We start from the raw sequence: 21,573 nt of genomic DNA on the forward strand, positions 1-21,573 counted from the left end.
GTAGATTGTTCAACGTTCTTGCGTGGTCGAGTAATGAGACGTCAGGCACAGCTTTGATGGCGGTTTCTTCGGCTTGCTCAAACGGTGTGTTCATGCCGATCACATTCAGCGCAAGACCCCAGAGACGGCACAGTACTCCACTATCCTTCCTCATGATACGCAGAACGTGTTCACATGCTATTCCGGGGACATGGAGGTTGAGCGCTGCTTCGCCTGCTGAGAAAGCAGGCACGCAGGATAAGCGGCGCGGAAGTTACTCCCGAAGTCACTTGCCGCAGTGCCTTTCCAACACCAGCACAGCAGGAAACAGTGCATCTCAACGATGTACTTGCTGCTACCAACACTTGGTTACTGAATGACTACGGTGCGGTCGCAATCAAGTACCATAGTACCTTTTCATTTGCTATTCCCCCGACGATACTCCGATCAATTTGCTCGTGTCAGGTGTTCAACAGCGTGGGGATATAGGGCTACGAGTTGACGCACGAGCTAGCAGCCGGCCTGAACAGTAGTGTCGTGATAGATTCGCATCCTCATTGAAATACGGATTCGCAGATGAAAATTCGGTGAAGATAGCCAGACTTCGCAATGATCTTCGTGTGTCTGAGATGCAACCGCGACATCGTGCACGTGCGGCGTTGGCGGGGCAAGAACAGACGACGTCCAGATGTTTCCATTCCGACTTTCTGGTCTGGTCACTGCTTCCAACGTCCGATGGTTTCGATGAACCACAATCAACGCTCGCTTGGCCCAGGCGGAGACTTCGTCAGCGTGATATGCAAGCCAGGATGCAGACGGTTCACTGGCCCGGGTTCCCGCTAACATACCCGCCTCTCGGGCCGCTACAACCTCATTGCGAGATTTCCCACCACTGATTGGTATGCAACCGCGCTGTATCATCCTTTGACTGCCTAATGTGCGCTTCGGAAGCTGCTCAACTGCCTTTTAGACTAGCTTCGGAGGTTCAGGTCCGCCATCACAGCTGTCCAACAAAGAGTAGGCGACGAATCAAGTTCCACGCTGCTTACCTCGAGAGACGAATGTCTCGCTGCGCGGCGTAGACTTGCATGTCTAGTCTACGTGTCACCTGCTCCTTCAACCTACTTGCGCGGGATGTCTGGTTCTTACTTGCTCAGAAAGCTGCAACGAGGTGGGGATCAAAGGATTGCTATCGTACCCTTCGCGTTACTCTCGGATTTCGCCACAAGAAGCCGTTGCAACGGATCTAGATTGAGATCACACATGAGCCTCCCTCCTGTCGACAGATCGAGACGGGCGCGTTAACTTCGGTTGATTGCCCCCGCCGACCAATAATACTTACCTTGTAGATCTGAGACGACGTGCCTGCGAGCCGTGACTAGGACAAGGCTTGTTTCCAATAGATCCGGTACTCGAGCGGTTTCTCTGGGTCCATGCGTCAAGAGACGGTCGCATCCAGCGCTGCGCAAGTACTAAAGGATGACAATCTACTTCGATTGACTGCCTCTGAATCTGCCAATTCTTCAGCTTGTCCTCCCTCTCTCGTTCGCATCGTCGTCCAACACCTCGCTCGTTACCGCACCGGTTGCAGTGGCAAGAAGGCGCGGCAATTCGCTCGAACGCTCCGCATTTATCGAATGATCAATTCTGGTTGATCTGCAATGGCTACAATCAACCTTGGAAACGCTAGTCCGACGGAAGATATCAAACAGCACGACATAAAGCACGTGGCTATCCACATCCAACCAGTCACTCTCGTTACTCCTACGTTGACGCCTGCTGCGACTCCAGAGGAGGCTTCCCCGGCAGACGAAACGATGGCGGGCAAGAAGATATTCTCCATGGAGCGGCCGGACGACAAAGCGAGGGAACTTGCGGCGAAGCTGACTCTAGAGGAACAGGTATGTTCGTCTTTACTTCTGTGGCAGATATCTCGAATTTCGGCGTTCGATACGGTCATGTCGAATGACCGAGGCAGAAGGGGGTGTCAACTTCTATCCTACACGTCTTTCTGTTAGGGATACGAGTCATTCCCCAGCCACAATCCCTTATCTCAGCCCGTGTTTTGGAGCAGAAGGTCTAGAAGGATTGGTTCTCGAAAGTCGGTAATCAAAATGAATGGCTTTTCTGATCGCTTAGAATCCCACCTGACCTCGTTAATCTATTCGAGAGCCGAAGCAGCCTTAAGCGGAGCCGGGCTGACCATTCCAGATCTCACTACTTGCAGGAGCGGACTTCTGGCGGACTGTAGCCATACCCGAAAAGGGCATACCGTCAATCAAGACATCAGATGGACCCAATGGCGCTCGCGGAGAGTTCTTCACTAACGGCACACCTGTACGTACTCCGGCTTGGCACTGCTTGTCTTACGCTGACGAAGCTAGGCCGCTTTATTCCCATGCGGCATATCCATGGCTTCCACGTGGAACTTGGATATGATTGAGGAGATTGGCCGTCACCTCGGAGAAGAAGCAAAGGCTCGTGGTGCACACGTGTTGCTTGCGCCCACCGTGTGCATGCACCGGTCGCCTCTTGGTGGTCGCAACTTTGAATCGTATTCGGAAGATCCTTTCCTTACTGGAAAGCTTGCTGCATCGTATGTTCGCGGTCTTCAGAGCAAGGGTGTTGCAGCTACGATCAAACACTTTCTCGGAAACGAGCAAGAAACTGAGCGGCAAGCGTACGATGCTATCATTGCTGAACGGCCATTGCGTGAGATCTATCTGAAGCCCTTCGAGATAGCTGTTCGAGATGCATCACCCTGGGCGCTCATGAGCGCTTACAATATGATCAATGGCATTCACGCGGATGAGTACGAACACTCGATCAAAGAGATTCTACGAGGCGAGTGGAAGTGGAACGGAGCCATTATCTCCGACTGGACGGGCACATATGCGACCGCACCATCAATAAAAGCTGGTGTTGATGTTGAGATGCCCGGGCCGTCCAAATGGCGCAAGATCGACCAAGTGAAGGAATGTCTGGAGAAGGGTGAGCTCACCCGTGGTGATATCGAAGAATCCGCCGCCAGAGTACTTTATCTTGTCGATCGTGTCAAGGGACTGAACAACATGACACCAGAGGAGCCGGAGCAGTCGATCGACAACGTGGAGACGCGGAACCTGATTCTCCAGGCTGGTATCGAAGGGTTGACACTCCTGAAGAACGAGAACAGCGTACTCCCCATCAAGAACGCGAAGAGGATTGCTATAATTGGGCCAAATGTCAAGCGAGCCATTGCCAGTGGAGGAGGAAGCGCAGGTCTCAACCCCTACTACAACGTCACACCTTGGCAAGGCCTTCAAAATCGATTCGACGGAGACATCACATTCGCCCAAGGCTGCGATAGCTCGAAATGGCTACCTCTTGCTTCGCCATACTGCCAGTCCAACGGCGAGACTGGTGTTCGGTTAGAATACTACAAGGGCGACAGGTTTAAGGGTGAGCCGGCAGTCGTTCAACACAAGGTCAGCACAGATCTGTGGCTGTGGGACTCTGCGCCAATGGAACTACTTCCAGACTTTTCCTTCAAAGTCAAGACCACACTCACACCGAAGACAACCGGAAACCACAGCTTCAGCTTTGCGTCCGTCGGGCCAGGGCGCATGTACATCAACGGCGACATTTTCATCGACAACTGGGACTGGATTCAGGAGGGTGAGGCTATGTTCTCTGCTTCAGAAGATGTGCTCAAGTCGATCCATCTTGAAGAGGGCAAACCTGTGGAGATTCTGATCGAGAGCACCAACGAAGTCCGACCCGCGTCTAAGGTTTCTATCATCGGCCGTCGCCACGACTACGGTGGCTGCCGAATCGGCTACCAAGAGGAGGACAAGATCGATCGTCTACAAGAAGCGGCGGATGCAGCGCGTGATGCTGATGTGGCTGTAGTAGTCGTTGGACTGGACGCCGAGTGGGAGTCGGAAGGATACGACAGGCAAACGATGGATCTCCCGAAGAATGGCTCGCAGGATCGTCTGATCGAAGCTGTTCTAGCTGCCAACCCACGCACCGTCATCGTCAACCAATCTGGAACACCGATTACCATGCCATGGGTACAGAAGGCACCGGCTATTCTTCAGGCATGGTACCAAGGTCAGGAAGCAGGAAATGCTCTTGCCGATGTGCTGCTCGGCAACAGCAGTCCCAGCGGGAAATTGCCAACGACCTTCCCTGTCCGGATCGAAGACAACCCAGCGTACCACAACTGGCCTGGTGAGAACTTGAAGACCGTCTACGGCGAGGGTATCTACGTGGGCTACAGGCATTATGAGCGCTCAAAGATTGCACCGCTGTTTGCGTTCGGTCACGGTCTTACCTACACCACATTCGAATACGGAATACCAGGCGCTAGCAGCACGGTACTGTCTGAGGATGGGAAGATTACTATCACCGTACCAGTCACAAACACAGGTTCATTTGCTGCACATGAGATTGTCCAGGCATACGTCAAAGACGTCAAATCGACGCTTCCTCGCCCCGAAAAGGAACTCCAAGCTTTCGGCAAAGTGTTCCTGCAGCCTGGTGAGACGAAGGATGTAGTCTTGACACTGGACAAGTACTCCGTGGGATACTTCGACACGAGTCTTGGTCAGAAAGGCGCCTGGATTGCAGAGGAGGGCGCGTTTGAGGTGTTGATTGGTGCCAGCAGCGCTGATATCAGGCAAGTCCGCCGTTCAATTGATTCATTCAAGCGAGATTACTAATGTGACGTCCAGGTCAAGAGTCGGCTTTGAGGTTACTGAGAGTTTCCAGTGGATCTTCTAATGAAGGATTGAGCGGAGGGTAAGGGGATGGACAACGAGCATCACGAGTCTTCTTATGTTGGTTGTTTTGAGGCGTTTGTGGTGGGGATGGGCGAGTGCGATTGAATTGGCTTCCCACCGAAGTCATATGCAGTGAATACATATTTCCGTGCTTCATGTCAGAAGAGACGCGGAAAACTTGGTCTAGGTTTGCGTGAACATATACCAAAGGCCAACGAAGGTGAAAGTGGCTTCGGCATGCGGCATCTCAGGTAAGGCTGACGGCCGAGTGGCTCGGCTAGATGACGCGCTGATTGATTTTCTGCCACCGCCTTGCGGGCCGACAGTTGTACCGATCTGTGGTCCCTGACGAGAACCTGTGTCGATAGCGGAAGCATCATCACCAGCCTGCCCTTTCGCTATTGTTCTTTTTGACTCGTTCGAGCCTGTCGCATACATCTCGACCGCCGTGCCATCTTCTGTCGACGCCCGAATCGCGCGACTTGGGCCCCCGTGCCAGCTCCAGCCGCGCTTTTGCTCCTGATCAACAGCGGGCGACCGAGTTCCAGTTACGAGCCACACCACGCCCAACAGACCCCCCTCGAAGAAACGAGCCTCCCATGAGCTCCAGCAGAGGCTAATCCGCTCAATACACGATAACGCGACTACCGAACCGGCCACGCAAGCTGCCTTATCGCCGGCACGCCTGGTAAAGCCGAGGACATGAATCCAGCGCATCGCGACGGGTGGCCGCCTGCACAAGCGGGCGCAGCTGGGCAGGGCCAGCAGCAAACAGAGCAGGGTCAAGGCCAGGCGCCACGGCCGCTGGGTCCCTATGGGTGCGTACTCGCCTCCCACTCACTGCCCACAGCAGACGGGCACCATGAGCGCAGACGCCTGCGAGCTCCTTTTCTCACCACCCTTCGATTGGATCCACGCTGACTTCGAGACCGATGACAGGCCAAACAGCGCGACGCCCCAGGGTCCCTCACATGCGTCACCCGCCCAGGGTCCGGGACCAGTACTCCCTCCACCATCTGGTACGTAGCACCGGCGGACGACGCGCCTGTTCGCATTGCTAACCCCGTCACAGGTGGCGGCTACTACTCGTCAAACGCCGCGACAGCCCACAACCAGAACCTCCCCACACTTCCCGGCCTGACGGCGCAACCTCAGCACTCGTCGCCCCACATGTCCGCCCAGCGACCGCCATCGTCCGACGCGGGCGCGCAAGCTCACCAAGGCCCGCAAGCCCCTCCGTACTCGTTGCCGGGCATCTCGCAAACCCTACAACAGCAGCAGCAGCAGCACATGCCGACTTCGGAGCAAGCCAACGCCGATAGAGAGCGCGAGATGCGCGATCGCGAAAACAGAGACAGAGAGATGGAGTCGCATGCCATGCACCAGCAAGAGGACATCGTCAAGCGCGAGGCGGAGCAGCGAGACCGCGACCTGCACGAGCGACAGCAGCGCGAGCACGCTGCGCACCAGAACCACTCAGGGCCGATCCAAATACACCAGCCAGTGGCAGTCGCACCCTCGACGCGAACCATCCACGGTCCCAACGGTCTGCTCGGCCAATCTGGACCCATGAACGGGCCAAACCCACTTGCGCCACCCATGGGTGGCCCCAACTCAGGCCCCATGTATGGAAATGCGCCCGCACAGCATGAGCAGACTACACCGCGCATGCAACACGCCGTACAGGCACCTACCCAGGCCCAGATGTTGATGCCTTTTGCTGGCCCTCCAGGATCAATGGCTATGGGCCAGGGACAGCAGCCCATCCTCAACGACGCCCTGAGCTATCTCGACCAGGTCAAAGTCCAGTTCGCCGACCACCCCGACGTGTACAACCGGTTCCTCGACATCATGAAGGATTTCAAGAGCGGTGCTATCGACACCCCAGGCGTCATCGAGAGGGTCTCGACTCTGTTTGCGGGCAATCCGGCCTTGATACAGGGCTTTAACACATTTCTGCCACCCGGCTACAAGATCGAGTGTGGCACCAACGGCGACCCAAACGCTATCAGAGTCACCACGCCCATGGGAACCATGGTATCGACTATGCCCGCTCCAAGGCCGCTTTCACCGCCACGCAGCGGTGCTGTCAATGGCAACAACGGCCCGCAACACGAGAGCACATACTACGAGACTGCCCAAGGACGCCCATGGCCTCAACAGCAGAGAGCTCAAGGCCCTGAAGGTCAAGAATCGATGTTTTCACCCAACAACCGTACTCTCGGAGGGCCATTGTACGGTCCCCAAGGACAGCAGGGCCCAGCGCCTCATTCGCCAGAGGTCACATCGCGTCCTCATCCTGACCCTGCTGGAGCTGCAGCGCTAGCTCACCAGCAAGAGCAGAGAGGTGTTTCGCAGTTACAGAACGCGGTATCTGCAGCTACTGGCCGCTCAATGATGTCACCCAGCGTCGATCCGGGTGCCTCGTTACAAGGACAGGCAATGAACGGTGCTGCTCAGCTTCCACAGATGGGCGGAGCTGCAGCAGAGAAGAGAGGACCGGTTGAGTTCAACCATGCGATTAGCTACGTGAACAAGATCAAGGTACCATTCTTTACTGTGAGGTTGAAAACCAAAATGCTAATAGTACCCTAGAACCGATTCGCAGCTCACCCAGACATTTACAAAAACTTCCTGGAGATACTACAGACGTACCAGAGAGAGTCGAAACCCATTCAGGACGTATACGCCCAAGTCACTCACCTGTTTGGTGGCGCGCCAGATCTCCTGGAGGATTTCAAGCAGTTCCTTCCGGAGTCCGCTGCTCAACACAGAGCGCAACAGCAGGCCGCCAAGAACGCGGCTGAAGACGCAGTCATGCTCAGCAATGTTCGAGGTGAATCAGGATACGGAGCCGCTGCAAACCAACAAACGCCCGGACGCGCCGATACATCTCGATTGCCTCCGATGGGCAACTTCGCACCTACACCTACAGCGAACCGCGACAACAAGAGGAAGCGCGAGCGACAAGGCCCTGTAGCTGCGCCGATGCCCGCGCCCATGTCGCAAGAAATGCCAACCTCGAACGTTCGAGGTGGATACAACCAGGGCAATGTCAACAAGGTACGTACATGATTCTACACTATAACGGGCAGGGTTAGGTCACGTTGTTTTTCTTTATAGAGGCACGTGCATCTCCATGGCTCTCTGCCCCAACCCTTTCAATTCTTTTCTTTGGTCAATTATATTTCCATCTCAACCCCACCAAATCACAATCATTGTCATCGAGACTATCATCATTATGTTTGATGGTGGGGTACTGTTTAGCTCTCCTCCCACCAGAGATGAAAATGGGCCTTCCTTCGAATGCAATAGAGCATCACAACAGATCATCAACTAACATGTTGAAGCGCGCAAAGACCGGACATGGCGCAAAGCAGGCAATTCCCGATGGCCCGCCAGTATCACCTACCCTCACTCCTGCGCTGCCTGAGCCAATGCCACCGACGACGACCACCACACCCAGCCAGGATGAGCTTGCTTTCTTTGACCGCGTCAAGAAGTTCATTGGAAACAAGAACACGATGAACGAGTTCTTGAAGCTCTGCAACCTCTACTCGCAAGATTTAATTGACAAGCAGCTGCTACTGTCTCGCGCCGGATCTTTCATCGGCGGAAATCAGGAACTCTATGCTTGGTTCAAGAAGTTCATGGGCGAGGACGAAGAGCAGCAAAAGTACCGCCCTAAGACTGTCAACTCGCGTGTCTCATTATCGAACTGCCGAAGTCTTGGTCCTAGCTATCGCTTGCTCCCAAGGCGCGAACGAGAACGCGTGTGTAGTGGACGCGACGAGCTCTGCAGATCTGTTCTGAACGACGAGTGGGCATCTCACCCGACCTGGGCCTCCGAGGATTCTGGTTTCGTTGCCCATCGCAAGAACACTTTCGAGGAGGGCTTGCACAGAATCGAGGAAGAGCGCCATGACTATGACTTCAACATCGAGGCCTGCAGCCGCACGATCCAACAGTTGGAGCCTATCGCCAACCAGCTGCTCACAATGAAGCCAGAGGACAGGCAGGGATTCACATTGCCACCTGGACTTGGTGGACAGAGTGAGACGATCTACAAACGTGTCATTATGAAGATCTACGGCCGTGACAGGGGAAAGGACGTGATCAAAGAACTGTTCCAAATGCCCTGGAGCGTCGTTCCCGTACTTCTCCACCGCTTGAAGACCAAACTCGAGGATTGGAAGGCCGCCCAGCGTGAATGGGAGAAGGTCTGGCGCGATCAGACCCAAAAGATCTTCTGGAAATCGCTGGATCACCAGAGCATCACCGTCAAGCAGGCCGACAAGCGGCAGTTCCAGCCCAAGTCCCTTACGAACGAGATCCAGGTCAGATACGAGGAGCAGAAGCGCCTCCAGCAGATTCAAGAGATATCGCAGCCGGACTACCAGTTTGCCTTTTCCTTCCGGGATGAAGAGGTACTCTTCGACGTTGCTCGATTGATGCTCACATTTGCGGACAACAACAACAGTGCCGACTTTGCAAAGGTCGTACCCTTTATCAAGGAATTCGTTCCTCTCTTCTTTGGCATCGATTCTGCCAAGTTCGAGCAGCGGGTACAAACCTCGCCACGCGATACGCCAAATGATTCTGGCGAGGACACGCCCTCTCCGGACGATGATGTTTCCCAACGCTCGCAGAAAATGAAGAAGGGGGACCTCCGTCGCAATGTTCTCGACCCCAACAACAAGTCACGAAAGGACAAGGAAGACAGTGTTGCGTCGGCGAGCCGTGACAGTACTCCGGATGCATCCGCTATGGACGAGGAGGCTGCTGGTGACAGCTCAAACTCCAATCCTCGCGCAGATCGGCCAGAGAGGCAATGGGTAGAATATACCGATGCTCCCACGCCTTTCGGCGACAGGGAGTTCGAACACGAAGAACCCTACCAACGTGTAGAGTACAACATGTACTCCAACGCTTCAATCTACTGCTTCTTCCGCATGTTCGTCATGCTCTACGAGAGGCTGTTGAAGCTCAAGGATAGCGAAGAGGAGGTTCGAGAAGTCATCGCGCGCGCCAAGGAGCCAAAGGCAGCGCAGAAGCTCAAGATGCTCGACAAGCAGCCAGACGACTTCTTCAAGGACACATCACCATCAGCAAACTACTACCAACAGCTTCTCGAAATGTTCCAGGATCAAATCTCTGGCGAAGTCGAGATGAACTTTATCGAGGAGACTTTACGAAGGTACTATTTGCAGATTGGGTGGCAGTTGTACTCGTTCGACAGGCTCCTGAGCTCGCTCGTTCGCTTCGCACTTGCTGTTGTTAGCCATGATAACAAGGATAAGAGCCTTGATATCTACAACCTGTTCAGGAAGGACCGCGTCAACGATACCACAACTCACAAGAACGAGATTAGCTATCGCAAGGCTGTGGAGAAGCTCGCCAAGGACGCTGACACCTACCGCATCACCTACGTAAGTCAACACCACCTCCCTCTTATAGATCATGTATTAATGTTTCTACAGAACCCCGCCAAGATGTGGGCGCACGTGCGTCTTTTCAAGAAGGACGACCCGACCTTTGATTTCACCACGCTCGACCGGATCAAGCGCTGGCGAGCATACGTCGCCTCGTACATGGCCGTGGAACCCACCGAAGAAGTCGACCTCTCCCGTGTCAACTACCCATACCTCAAGAAGCGTCTCGCTCGAGCCGAAGATCTCACCGAGGAAGAACGCTTCGACCACGTCAAGCACAGCGACAAGATCACCGTGTCCATCAGCCCCGCCGCTTACATCATGACCTTCATCAACAGCGAACCTTTCGGCACAGGTGGCGTTCAATACTTCCTGCAACCAGACGCCGTGCGCGCGGGTCTCAGCGAGGCCGTCCCCAACCCAGCTGAAGAGTACAAGAAGCTCAACGACGAGCGAAGAGAGAGGGTCCAAGACATTCTCGTCAGGAACAACACCTGGATGAAGGATCTTAGCCGGGATGATGTAGACGCGAAGAAGGCGGCGTTCAAGAAGGATCTTGAAGAGCCCAGGAAGGTGGCTGATAATGAAGATGTGGACATGGACGGCGCAGATGGTCTTGACTAGGCGCTTTATCCTTTTGTTCGCAAAGACTATGCGGCTGGGTGATTGGCAACGCATGTTCTTGCGTCTCTGGCGTTCTTTTGTGTGGTGTGGCGGGATTTGGATGTCAGAATGCGAATGGACGAAAAGGCCTGGTTCTCTACGGATTCCTTCTGGCTTCGATTCAGTTTTGCATGTTTCCCGCGTTCACGCGTTTGGAAGGGATGGCTGGGTGGGTGGCATGTGTGCAGCACAAGGCGTGCCTTTGCACAGCACGACTATGAGGGGGGGTTTCTTTTCTTTCCCTCTCCCTCTCTCTCTTTCTTCGAGATGGGCGCTGGTGGCGTTTGTTAAGGATATGATAACCCGACTCGACTCTTCGTTCCCATCTATATCCAGTTTTTTTGTGTGGTTTAGTAGGATTGCGAATTCTATTTTCATTTTTTGAAGCTTGCTTTCTGGTTGTTGTGTGAAGATACTTGACGTGAGTATGAGGTAGCTGGGGAGTATGCTTGTATACCAAGTATATACATTGTGCTATTACATCGCGTTGTGCCTGCATCTTAACACGTGATTTGTTTACAAGAGGAGATAGCTCAAAGCCCCAATCGCAGCCATCAGGCATGTTAGACCCCCGACGAGCAGTTGCTGGGCGGCACTTTCATCTACAGGGCAACTGATCTCTGGCTCTGGAGCCCTTCCAGCCTCAACCCACATTAGATTCTCATCCGAACAGAGACTTGCCGTCAAGGCCACCGCCATGCTTGTCGGCTTGCAGCGTCAATCTTGACCTGGCAAGGCGTTGGGGTGACGGTTGAATTGTCCAGGACTGCGCACTGTTCGCCCACGCCGTAGGAGCCTCCGGTAACTTTCGTAGTATCAACGACGTTGAAAGCTATACCCTGATCTCCAGGACAACTCTGGTCTTTTGTTGCGTCGACAAGATCAATACCATGCGCAGTCTTCTTCGTGGTGAACGTAACGCCTGAGGTTTGCGAGTGGCCCTTTTGATAATATATCTCCCGAAAAGGATCGTATGTACAATTAGACCAGATCAGATTCCACACTAACATCCATTTGCCCTCCGTGTTGAACTCGGTGTAGTGGCGATATACGAGCTCCGGGTCGGAACTCGACGTGTCTGTCCAGTTGAGCGTACTCCTCTTATAGTAGTCGCCGAAGCTTCCCTCGTCGACCTTTGAGCCGTTTGTTATATTCCAGACTTCGAATCCGAGCCGCAAACTAAGCAATGTTGCGAGTTCGGGGTTTTGAACGGCAAAGATGATGGGGAAATATGGCGCTGGCGCGTATGTGTCGTTGCGCGGGAAGACTAGGTCTACTTCTACGACGCCTGAGGTATCGCTGGCAGCCGCATCAACAGCTCCAAGCAAGGAAACGAACAACCAGGTGATACAATTAAGAACACGCATTCTGGGGGCCAGAGACGGCCGGAAGGCTGCCGGGAAAATGCAATAGAAGAAGAAATCGTAGCAAAGACCCGGTAAGTAATTCAATGAAGTCGGGAAGCCACAGTACAAAGGATGAAACTGGTCCAGGGGAGCGACATTTGTACTCGCTATTCGAAGGATTAACGGATAATAGGAACAAACCTGAACAAAGCTCTATACCTGATAGAAAGATAAACGTACGGTCGGGTACAATAGTTCAAGTTTGGGACTGGATTGAGTGTAGCTCGCCAGGGGCAAGGACCTACTAAGGTGCGGCACGGGTTCCAAAAGGGTAGGCTAGCGGGGGTTGATGCCGTGAGAGCCGCATGGCCATATTCTTCTGGACATTGCGCTGGAGCCTAAGATCTTTTCGCGGGTAATTTTGGTTATGTACGTCGGGGGTATGGATAGTCGGTAACATGGGTTGCCAAGTTCCCGAGGTCGTGTGAAGTGGTTGTCAGATGCCTAGGTGGGTCTTGGCATAATCACATGTTGCCTTGCTTCCTACAGTGGTTAGCTTATGCATATGCTGCATCGATTGCAGTGGCCGTCGCTATGCTCAATAATATCAGCGAGGAATAATTCGGCAACGACATAGTGGTGATTGGAATGCATCTTTCCTTCTTACTTTCCTCAATCACACCGGTCTTTCAAGTTTGAGACTATATCGATCCAGCATAGCGCGGTGTTAAACGTAATACATAAATTTGTTACTGTGTATCACTTTAGTCGCACCGTAGAATTGAATGTGGAAGATGTTTGTTTCTGTCGATTCCAACTGCGTAAGACGTTCCAACATCTGCTTCTCTTGATAGTACCTAGGTAGTTCTCAGACTTGAGTGCACTCCTCGCAATGCCATTCATTATGGTAATTCACAGCCCCACAGTCCTTACAGATCCAGCCTTGATTTGACATGCTGTGGATTGTCGCTTGGGCTTTTTGTTGACTCAAGTGTACTCCGTTGTTGGGTTCAATGCGGACTCGTTGCTGGGGGTAAGGCTTGATGTGACAGTGGGGAAATGTATGTGTGCGTTTTGATTTACTATAACACAGTCAGCACTCGGAGTAATGGCAAGAGAATGCCTAGGTAGGGGTTAACTACGTAGCGTTTTGTGGAGTCGTTGTTCATGCGTCAGTGGCAGATATCGCTGCGGGACTTTTATGTCAATTCGTTTCCAGCATCGAAGGTTTGCTAGTTCTTCCAGGAAGAGCACATTCCTAAACTGCGAAGCCAACTTCACGCTACAATTTCAGTTCGTGACTTGGATGATGGGACATAGACCACCTCCTCCCATGATTCACGTACCACTAGATCGAATTGTTACTCTGACTTCTTGAATCCCTCATATTATCGTAGGTGACAAATAGATCCAAAATGCATGATCCAAAACCTGTATCGCTATAATCCCCGTCATTCCTCTAATATACACCCCCTGGCTCGTCAGAACACCCTAGATTGTAATGTCCACAGATGCGCGTCTAGCAGCTCTCGAGGCTCTCGCCAGTGAAAACCAAGAAAAGGTCGAAGAACTAAACCACAAGAACTGGCTACTCAGTAACCAAAACATCAAGACGCAAGAAGAACTCGCCAAGCTGGAAGAAAACTTACGCAACGAGTATCCCGACTTTGATACTAGGCGTACCAACCATTCAAGCTTTCAGGCCAATCCATCGCCACCTCTTCATGATCCATCCGTCGCTAGAGATGTCTCTCACGCTCACCCACAGCTACTTCAGCGTTCACCACCAGGACCGTTATGGACGCCATTCTACATGACCGCCCGCGACGCCCCACGACTTTATCTAGAGTTTGTGATACCAGGATCCAAAGGCGAGACATTGGGGATAGCTGTAAACAACGTAGATCTGGCCTTTATATTACAGCAGACATTGCGACGGAGAGGGTAGGGCGAAGCGACGACGAAGAGGGGTGTCGAGGATTTCCTAGAGCAGCCGATGATGAAGGTAACGTGGACGGGCAGAGAGGGAGAATTTGGGAATCTGACCTAGTCGCGCAAAGAGGTTGGGTTGTAATGTATCTTGATTTTGAGAAACGGAGTCTATGAAGAAGGAGTATTTGGTATCTCAACGCCGACCCATGCATATTATAATCCCGATGTTCAATCGTCTTTGTGCTTTTCGTCAAAAGCGAGCATGAGGCCCATGGCCCGCTCGTATGTCCACATTGTAACAGCACTGGCTGGCGCAGCTTTCAGCAGACTGACCGTCAACCCGCGGTACATGCCTCGTCGACCTTCATGCTTCCATATATGCGTAATGGTACTGATGACGCCGGTATATGTTGGTATGTTCCGATGAACGTATCGCTCGCGCATCGGTCCTTGTACTTGTAGTCGCTTGCGCGTGGTATCGAGCGGGTAGACGGCTGTCTTGGAGAGAACGCTCGCGATGACACCGGCGACGGCATCTGAGCTTCCGAGTGGCAGGGGTATGGGAGAAGAGGCGGTTATTGGCTTCAAGCTTTCGTAGCTAGCGAAGAAGAGACCCATGTACGGCACAATCTGGCTCACGCCTGCGCCGAGGCCGCGAAAGAAGCCTCTGGGTCCTTCATGCTGCGCGATGTGCTTGACAGACGCGATGATGGAGGTATAGACACGATCTTTGCCTTGCGCAGCGAACCGCGTGCGAAGAAGATCGAGCGGGTATGTCGCCGTCGTCGCAGCAGCACCCGCACTAGCTCCGCTGAGGAAATTGGCGACCGAGCTGGGAAGCGTATATGGCGGCGGAATGGTCTCTAGCCAATGCGATATGTACGTGTAGGCAGAGAACTGGGCGCTACCGTACGTCAAGTACATGAGCTCCGCCGGTATGTTGCCCTTCCATAGCCCCGTGACACCCTCTTCGCGAAGAATCTGTTTGAGGGTGCCCAATGTTCCTTTGTAGACGGGCCCTTGGACATTGCGAACGCTGAACGGGTCGGACAGCGAGTGGATTTGGAGTTGCAGGCGGATCTTTATGACGTCGAGGGGAGCTATCACGAAGCTGTCGCAATGTCAGCCATGTGCGCGAACATAGGAGATTGAACATACCGCGACACCAGGCCTGCCGCCGCACCTGCGACGACAACTTGTCGCTGGGAGCCCTATCAGTCATATTAGCCCTGCGTCTGCCAGCATATTGTGTCGGTAAACGGTCAAGATAGACAAGCTCCTACCTCATGCTTCAGCTGTGCGACACACTCAGACATGCGCCCAGCGCGTCGATTGAGACACGTGCTATGTTCGCGCGCGTAATTAGCTACCCACCGCCGATGCTCGGTAGGACACCTGTAATTGCAAACGTGCCGGGCAAAGGGTAGTAGAGACCTCGGTTTACGGGTTGATTGTTTCCACCACGCTCGCTCCCTGACGTTGAAAAGCAAGGAACCCCGCCGTGTCCCGTCACTGCCAACAGCTGCGGCCGACCATGTCTTTCACCATCACCACCAGAATACCGCTACGCAGTCTGAGATCGCAAGTCACTACTTCCCGCAGGACTACGCTTGCTGTTCAGAGACGGTGTTTCTTCTTCAACTCGTTCTGGCGATCACCTAAGCCGGCCGAGCATGCTGATTGGAGCCCCGCTACACATGGCCCTTTTCGGCCAACCAAACGCCAGGAACAGCTGCAACAGCAACAGAAGCAAGAGCTGAGACATTCGAAAGAGCAGGAACTTCTCGTTCATGATGAATCCAACATTGGCCAGCTCGACGGTAGCCCAGCGAAGAGAATCGCTGTGAACATCGATGGAGAGCCCAAGATCTTCGACGCTGCGTTCCTTCGTGACAGCTGCACGTGTACGCAATGCATGGACCCTGACAGCAAAAACAAGCGCTTCCAGACGTCAGATATACCCGAAGATCTAGAAGGTAGCTGCAAGACAGTAGTGGATGAAGAGAAGGGAGTCTCTATCGAGCTTCAATGGAAGACAGACGTCAAAGGCTTCGGTCCGGAGCACCGCACACGGCACTCTATCGACTGGCTACGCCGCGCATTCAACACAGAGATTGAGCTACGTGGCGGAGTGCGACACGACGACAGAGTGTTCTGGGACAAGAACAGGATCGTAAAAGATAACAAGTGGCTCGACTACGACACCTACATGTCCCAAGACGAAACCCTCTTCGAAGCCCTCACACACCTGAACCGCTACGGCCTCCTATTCATCAAGAACGTGCCCGAATCCGAGGAATCCGTCGTAGCTCTCGCCTCCCGTATCGGTACCCTCAAAGACACTTTCTATGGCCGAACATGGGACGTCCGCTCAAAACCCAAAGCCGAAAACATAGCCTACACACCCGACTACCTCGGTCTCCACATGGACTTGCTATACACATCCAACCCCCCGCATCTACAACTCCTGCACTCCCTGCGAGCCCGTACCCCAGGTGGCGAATCTTTCTTCTCTGATTCCTTCGCCGCAGCACACCAACTTCGGCGGCAGTCAGAGGGGCACTTCAGAACGCTGTGTACATTTCCCGTAACATACCACTACCACCACCCGACCTACCATTACCACTTCACCCGGCCAGTGATTGAAACCTTCGCTTACCCTAACTATAGCGACCCTGCCAACCTCGCCATCCGCCGCATAAACTGGTCCCCGCCTTTCCAGGGCCCCTTCGAAGCGCGTATCGGCAGCGGTAATTCCACGTCGCTTCGCTCCTTTATTGCTGCTTCGCATGCGTACGAGAAGCTGCTTAGTGCGGAGGAGAATTTGTACGAGTATAGGTTGAATGAGGGCGAGTGTGTCATCTTCGATAATAGGCGGGTGTTGCATGCTAGGAAGGCTTTCGACGCTACAAAGGGCGAGCGGTGGCTGAAGGGGGCGTACGTGGATGACGATGTTTTCTTCAGTAAGCTGAGGGTGCTGGAAGAGAAGTTTGAGGGGAAATGGGTCGCTGAAGGTGTGGTCAGGCATGCCGTGAAATGAAGGTGGGGGTGTTCAGTAGTCTAGGTTGCGCAGTATGGATATGGCTGTGCTTCGGAACTTGGGTCTCTTATTGAATTCAGTCAATGGTCAGCATGCGTGGAAGATATCACCCATGCCCCTTGCGCTACTGTAAACATTCCAGTCTCGAAAGCTGCGAAGACGAACTTTGGGTAGCCTTTGGTTACCATCCGACTCCAATGCATAGTCAGTATCAATACGGCGTCATGACGCGAAAAGAAATCTTCTTTGTGAATCCTCGGTAACCTGATCCTGAGCATGACCGATGATGCTTCCCACCACGATGCTCTGATCAATATTTAGCACGAGTGATTTCCAGGTCACCACCCTCGTCCAGACCGCTCTGTACCCGCATTCCAATACTCATCACTGCCTGTTCCAATCTCGTCGAATCGAAATCCCCGCAGCCCACATGCAGATGTACAGACCGCACTGCAGGAAAGACTTGCGACAAGGAATCAAGCCGGCACTCATGCAGATCCGCAACGAGGCTCTCAGCTTCTCTTAAATAGAACGTTATGCGGACCATGCGGATGATCTGGCGTTCCGTCGCATCAAGCCCGAGCATGAGAGTGTAGTATGATTTGAGAAAATGGGGGAAGCAGAATGTGTTTAGCGCAAAGGGGAGGAGCTTTGCTTCGTCGTAGACTTTGCGGCAGACGCGCAGGAGAGCGAGGTCATTTCGATGCGTGTATGTGGCTTTGAAGGAATATATCCAAAGGGCGTACGTGCGTTGACCGAGAGCGTGTTCGTAAATGTGGTTTCTGATTTCTCCGGGTAGGCGCAAAAGTGGGGACTCGGCAGTGTTGCGCATGTATCTGTTGATGTTAGCTTGGCATGGTGAATGGCTCTTACACACCTGCGGTGCAGTGTTTCGGTACTTACATGAGCAAGCGTGCGTCGGTCGTGCGTTCCATATCCGTCATTGTTGGCTACTCAGAGTGTCGAAGTGGTATAGCACGGGGAAAGACGTGGGGAGCACGAGGTAATTCACACAGCCAGGACTACTAAGAAAAAAGGCCAGGGTGTATTACGCTAGCCTCAAGCAGACCGCTCGCTCACCTGCCCCAGGTGCCGCCCACGGTGTTTCCCGAGCTAAGAATCCGGAAGCCACGCTGAAGTAACGAGCGAATGTCTGCGCCTTGAGACAGCATCATCAAGACATGTGCAACAAGATCAGTCTATGCCACTATCCAAACATGCTAACTCAGCAACCCAACTACATTCTACTTCTTCTTCTCATCCTCATCAACGACGGCCATGATTTGCCTCACTCAGCACTAGACAGCCGTAGCTACGTCACCACGGTATCCTCGACCATGATAGTCTTGCCGATCAAATAGAGCTTGAGTGTTTCAAAAAGCGCCCCAAATTCATACCACTGCTTCAATTCACGTGCTCGATCTTCCCTCGATATCAGTGGCTTTTCAACATAAACAGTTCGTAATCCGCGCAGCCCGCCCAGATAAAGAGAACCACAGATGATTTCCGGCTGCCCACTCAAGTACCATGGCAGAGTGTATTCCCATGCGTTGAGCTGTACAGTTTGGATTTCATCGAGCTGTGAGGAGGAGAGTCGCATTTTGAACAACTGAAACTCGAGGAGAGAGTTGAAAGAGAAGAGGTTCAGTCCGAGCAATGGTGACTTGGCAGTTTCATGATAGGTTTGAATGCAAGTGAGTAGTAGACTGAGCGGATGTCCGTTGACGCGACCGTCGCCCTGGATCTTGTAGACACGGCCGCTTAGTACGTATCTAATGAAGGCACAAGATGTTAGCACAGGTCGTTTGTATTGTGATGGGCAGGGATCTCCGCACCCGTAGATTTGGTTCCGTAGCTCAGCTGGAAGACGCAGAAGGGGTGACGAGTCGGCGTTGCGCGAAGTACTGGAAGGATCGGTTAGCTGGCAGGCAGACAAGACGGTGTTGTGTTACATGTCAGAGCCACGACTCCCAGGTTCCGCCATTTCGAGCTTTTGAGTTTCCTTCGTAGTAGCGAGGAGATGGGAAAGATCGGTAAAGGTGTTGAGCGATTCGAGGTCTCGTAGCAGAGGTAGTGTGGTCGAGGGCATGTGGTTAATGTATAAATTCTGACTGAGGGAGGTGGTGGCACAGACTAACACCCGCTAGCGTTGTTCGAGCAGAGGGGAGAGTCCTGGAGAACGAACCTGGTAGGTGCGGCCAGACAACGTCGCTTCTTCCAATCGCCAGTGAATTCAAGAAGTGGGTAGACAATAGTGCATTGAGTTGTAGTTTGCAGTATACATACTATCAGACCTTGACAACTAGACAATTACTAAGGTAATGTATACGCCTACCCTGAGTATTCTTTGTAGAATGCGATTGATGTTGATTCGCTTGGAACTGGCGCTTCATTCGAGCCAAAATGACTAGCTGACTTGTCTTCGCGAGGTCCACCCCCATAGGCCGGCTTGAAATATATTCGGAAGAGCTTCTCATTGCTAGTTCCGAGAAAACCGAGTAGCAGAGCGTTTGAAGTGACACAGTACCATGCTTTCAGGAATTGTACTACCGTGTGCTCCATTCCTGGTGCCGCGATGCATACGCCGAAGAGACTGAAGCTTCTTAAATGCGAAGCCCGTTCGCCCATCCCTGCGGGGTGTATGAGGGGCTCTTCGCGTTTTGCTCGAGGGAACCTTTCCACTCTTCTTTGGCGCAGACCAGAGGCTCCATGTGTCTCCAAGAGCGAGGGTTAATGTCGAGGAATCTTCGGACACAACCTATCGCGTATCCCTGTTTTCGCATTGTCGACTTTGAGACACTACGCAATGCCACCCATACCTGTCTTGGGTGCCATCTTCAATCGCACAAGCGGAGCATATTACGGGTCCGATTTGAGACTTTCAAGCTGCGGCCTGTTGTTTTTTCTTCTTTTTATACAAGACGGCTTTATGTCTCTTCTCCTCGAACCCAGCAGACTCCCCTCGGTGCCCTTCCATCCAACAATTCTGGCAATATAAATCACCGTCACAGCCCAGGCATTTCAGTGTCGCATCGTCTTGACAAATGATACACCATGTGTCAATCTCGTCATCGACCTGTTTTTGTAGATTGGTAGACACTGGCGGCTTATTCCTTGGCGCGAAAGATGGGGCGGAAGGAAGGCCGAGAGAATCTGTTTGTGATGGAGACGGTGCTGCTAGAGCGGCCAGGCGTGCGGTGAATGCATCTTCGATGGCTTGACTGCTGGCAAAGTCGTCTTCGGGGAGGGTATTCGGTGCGGAAGGCAGTGTGAAGCCGCCGTCTGTGATATCTGCCGTTGATGCATTCTTCTGGTCTTCTGATTCTGACTTGTCGTCTTCTGACGGAGGAGAAGGGGGATCGTATTTCTTGCTAATTTCCAGTTCTGCCATGACCCTCGCAATCACATCATCTGCCTCGTCATCCTCGGTTCTCCTCTTGCCATCTTCATCTTCCTCATCTCCACTTTCTGTGTCTTCCCTGGCTCCACCGACCTCTCCACTTCCTACGTTGATTTCGATGCTCTCCCAGTCCGTCAACTGCTCCTTCGATGGCTGCTCAGATTTTGTACGCCCACTCTGCGGCCCCTGTACCCTGTTATTCACCACTTCCGGGAGTATCTTGCGCATGTCTTTCAACAGCTTTCCAACATCTTGTTGTTCTTCCCTGGACACATCCCAATCCTTCCGATCGCCGACGGCGCCGTTTAGCTCACCAAGTAACTCTTCTAGGCTCTTTTCATCTTCCTCGTTAAACTCTACATTCGAGCCTCCTACGCCTTGGGCTATCCCTTCCAGGTAGCTCGGTGCCCCTGGTGCTGCGACCGGTGCGCCGGCATTGTTCGTGGACGTTGTACGCGACGGCTGTGGCGAGCCCGAGGGAGACGCGCTACCAAGACGTGCGAAGCGAGCGGCGAGGTCATCGGTGGGTTTGGGAGGATTCCTAGGCGCTATCGAAGCGCTATAGTTGGTATCCAGGCTGACGGAGGATGTCTTGAGCGCGTTGAGGCGGGCAAGGAGGTCGTCGTCTGTTGAGCTAGGTTCGGGCATCTCTGGATGATGGGCGATCACTACGGTGATGTGTGGATAAGGACTGTGGATGTCTAAGTTATAGCGCCTACTGGACGCGGCTTATGACGCGGTGTTGCATGAAGCTCGAGGCTCGGGAGTGAGCGGAGTTGGCGCGACAGCTGTGGTGGAGCGCAGTGGGGGAGGGGCGAGCTATCCCTGACCGCGCTTGGTCCTCAACCAGACAACATGTGCGATCCAACAGCTGCATTATTAGATTACGAAGAGATACAGGAACATCTGGACGTAAGCTGCTTATTTCTTGCCGTCGGGTCGGCGCTACTAGAGATGGCTGCCAGCGGCCCGTGTCCTCGCATGCACGACATCCGGCCCCGCTTTCGTCATATCC

General features: G+C 53.2%; 7 protein-coding genes across 7 annotated transcripts; 3 read left to right on the forward strand and 4 right to left on the reverse strand.

Annotated features, from left to right (window-relative positions):
• Positions 1–1,640: 1,640 nt before the first annotated feature.
• On the forward strand, positions 1,641–4,746 carry J4E90_009500 (uncharacterized protein; the record flags this gene model as incomplete). The annotated part of the gene is made up of 4 exons (XM_051439019.1): positions 1,641–1,880; positions 2,191–2,316; positions 2,364–4,642; positions 4,698–4,746. The coding sequence occupies 4 exons, from the start codon at positions 1,641–1,643 to the stop codon at positions 4,744–4,746; spliced, it is 2,694 nt and encodes an 897-aa protein (XP_051287096.1).
• An 813-nt stretch (positions 4,747–5,559) lies between these two features.
• Positions 5,560–10,801, forward strand: J4E90_009501 (uncharacterized protein; the record flags this gene model as incomplete). Its single annotated transcript, XM_051439020.1, has 5 exons — positions 5,560–5,764; positions 5,818–7,289; positions 7,341–7,808; positions 8,096–10,174; positions 10,226–10,801. 5 exons carry the CDS (start codon positions 5,560–5,562, stop codon positions 10,799–10,801), a joined length of 4,800 nt encoding a protein of 1,599 aa, XP_051287097.1.
• Positions 10,802–11,523: 722 nt separating this feature from the next.
• J4E90_009502 (uncharacterized protein) lies at positions 11,524–12,207 on the reverse strand (the record flags this gene model as incomplete). Its single annotated transcript, XM_051439021.1, has 1 exon — positions 11,524–12,207. One exon carries the CDS (start codon positions 12,205–12,207, stop codon positions 11,524–11,526), a length of 684 nt encoding a protein of 227 aa, XP_051287098.1.
• Positions 12,208–14,346: 2,139 nt separating this feature from the next.
• TPC1 (mitochondrial thiamine pyrophosphate transporter) lies at positions 14,347–15,434 on the reverse strand (the record flags this gene model as incomplete). Its single annotated transcript, XM_051439022.1, has 3 exons — positions 14,347–15,229; positions 15,277–15,329; positions 15,402–15,434. 3 exons carry the CDS (start codon positions 15,432–15,434, stop codon positions 14,347–14,349), a joined length of 969 nt encoding a protein of 322 aa, XP_051287099.1.
• Positions 15,435–15,652: 218 nt separating this feature from the next.
• Positions 15,653–17,158, forward strand: J4E90_009504 (uncharacterized protein; the record flags this gene model as incomplete). The annotated part of the gene is made up of 1 exon (XM_051439023.1): positions 15,653–17,158. One exon carries the CDS (start codon positions 15,653–15,655, stop codon positions 17,156–17,158), a length of 1,506 nt encoding a protein of 501 aa, XP_051287100.1.
• Positions 17,159–18,402: 1,244 nt separating this feature from the next.
• Positions 18,403–19,247, reverse strand: J4E90_009505 (uncharacterized protein; the record flags this gene model as incomplete). The annotated part of the gene is made up of 2 exons (XM_051439024.1): positions 18,403–18,445; positions 19,111–19,247. 2 exons carry the CDS (start codon positions 19,245–19,247, stop codon positions 18,403–18,405), a joined length of 180 nt encoding a protein of 59 aa, XP_051287101.1.
• A 792-nt stretch (positions 19,248–20,039) lies between these two features.
• Positions 20,040–21,206, reverse strand: J4E90_009506 (uncharacterized protein; the record flags this gene model as incomplete). Its single annotated transcript, XM_051439025.1, has 1 exon — positions 20,040–21,206. The coding sequence occupies one exon, from the start codon at positions 21,204–21,206 to the stop codon at positions 20,040–20,042; it is 1,167 nt and encodes a 388-aa protein (XP_051287102.1).
• Positions 21,207–21,573: the final 367 nt, after the last annotated feature.

Source organism: Alternaria incomplexa, assembly GCF_024043165.1.
Source record: "Alternaria incomplexa strain BMP 0042 chromosome Unknown scaffold_16, whole genome shotgun sequence".
Classification (NCBI taxonomy): domain Eukaryota; kingdom Fungi; phylum Ascomycota; class Dothideomycetes; order Pleosporales; family Pleosporaceae; genus Alternaria; species Alternaria incomplexa.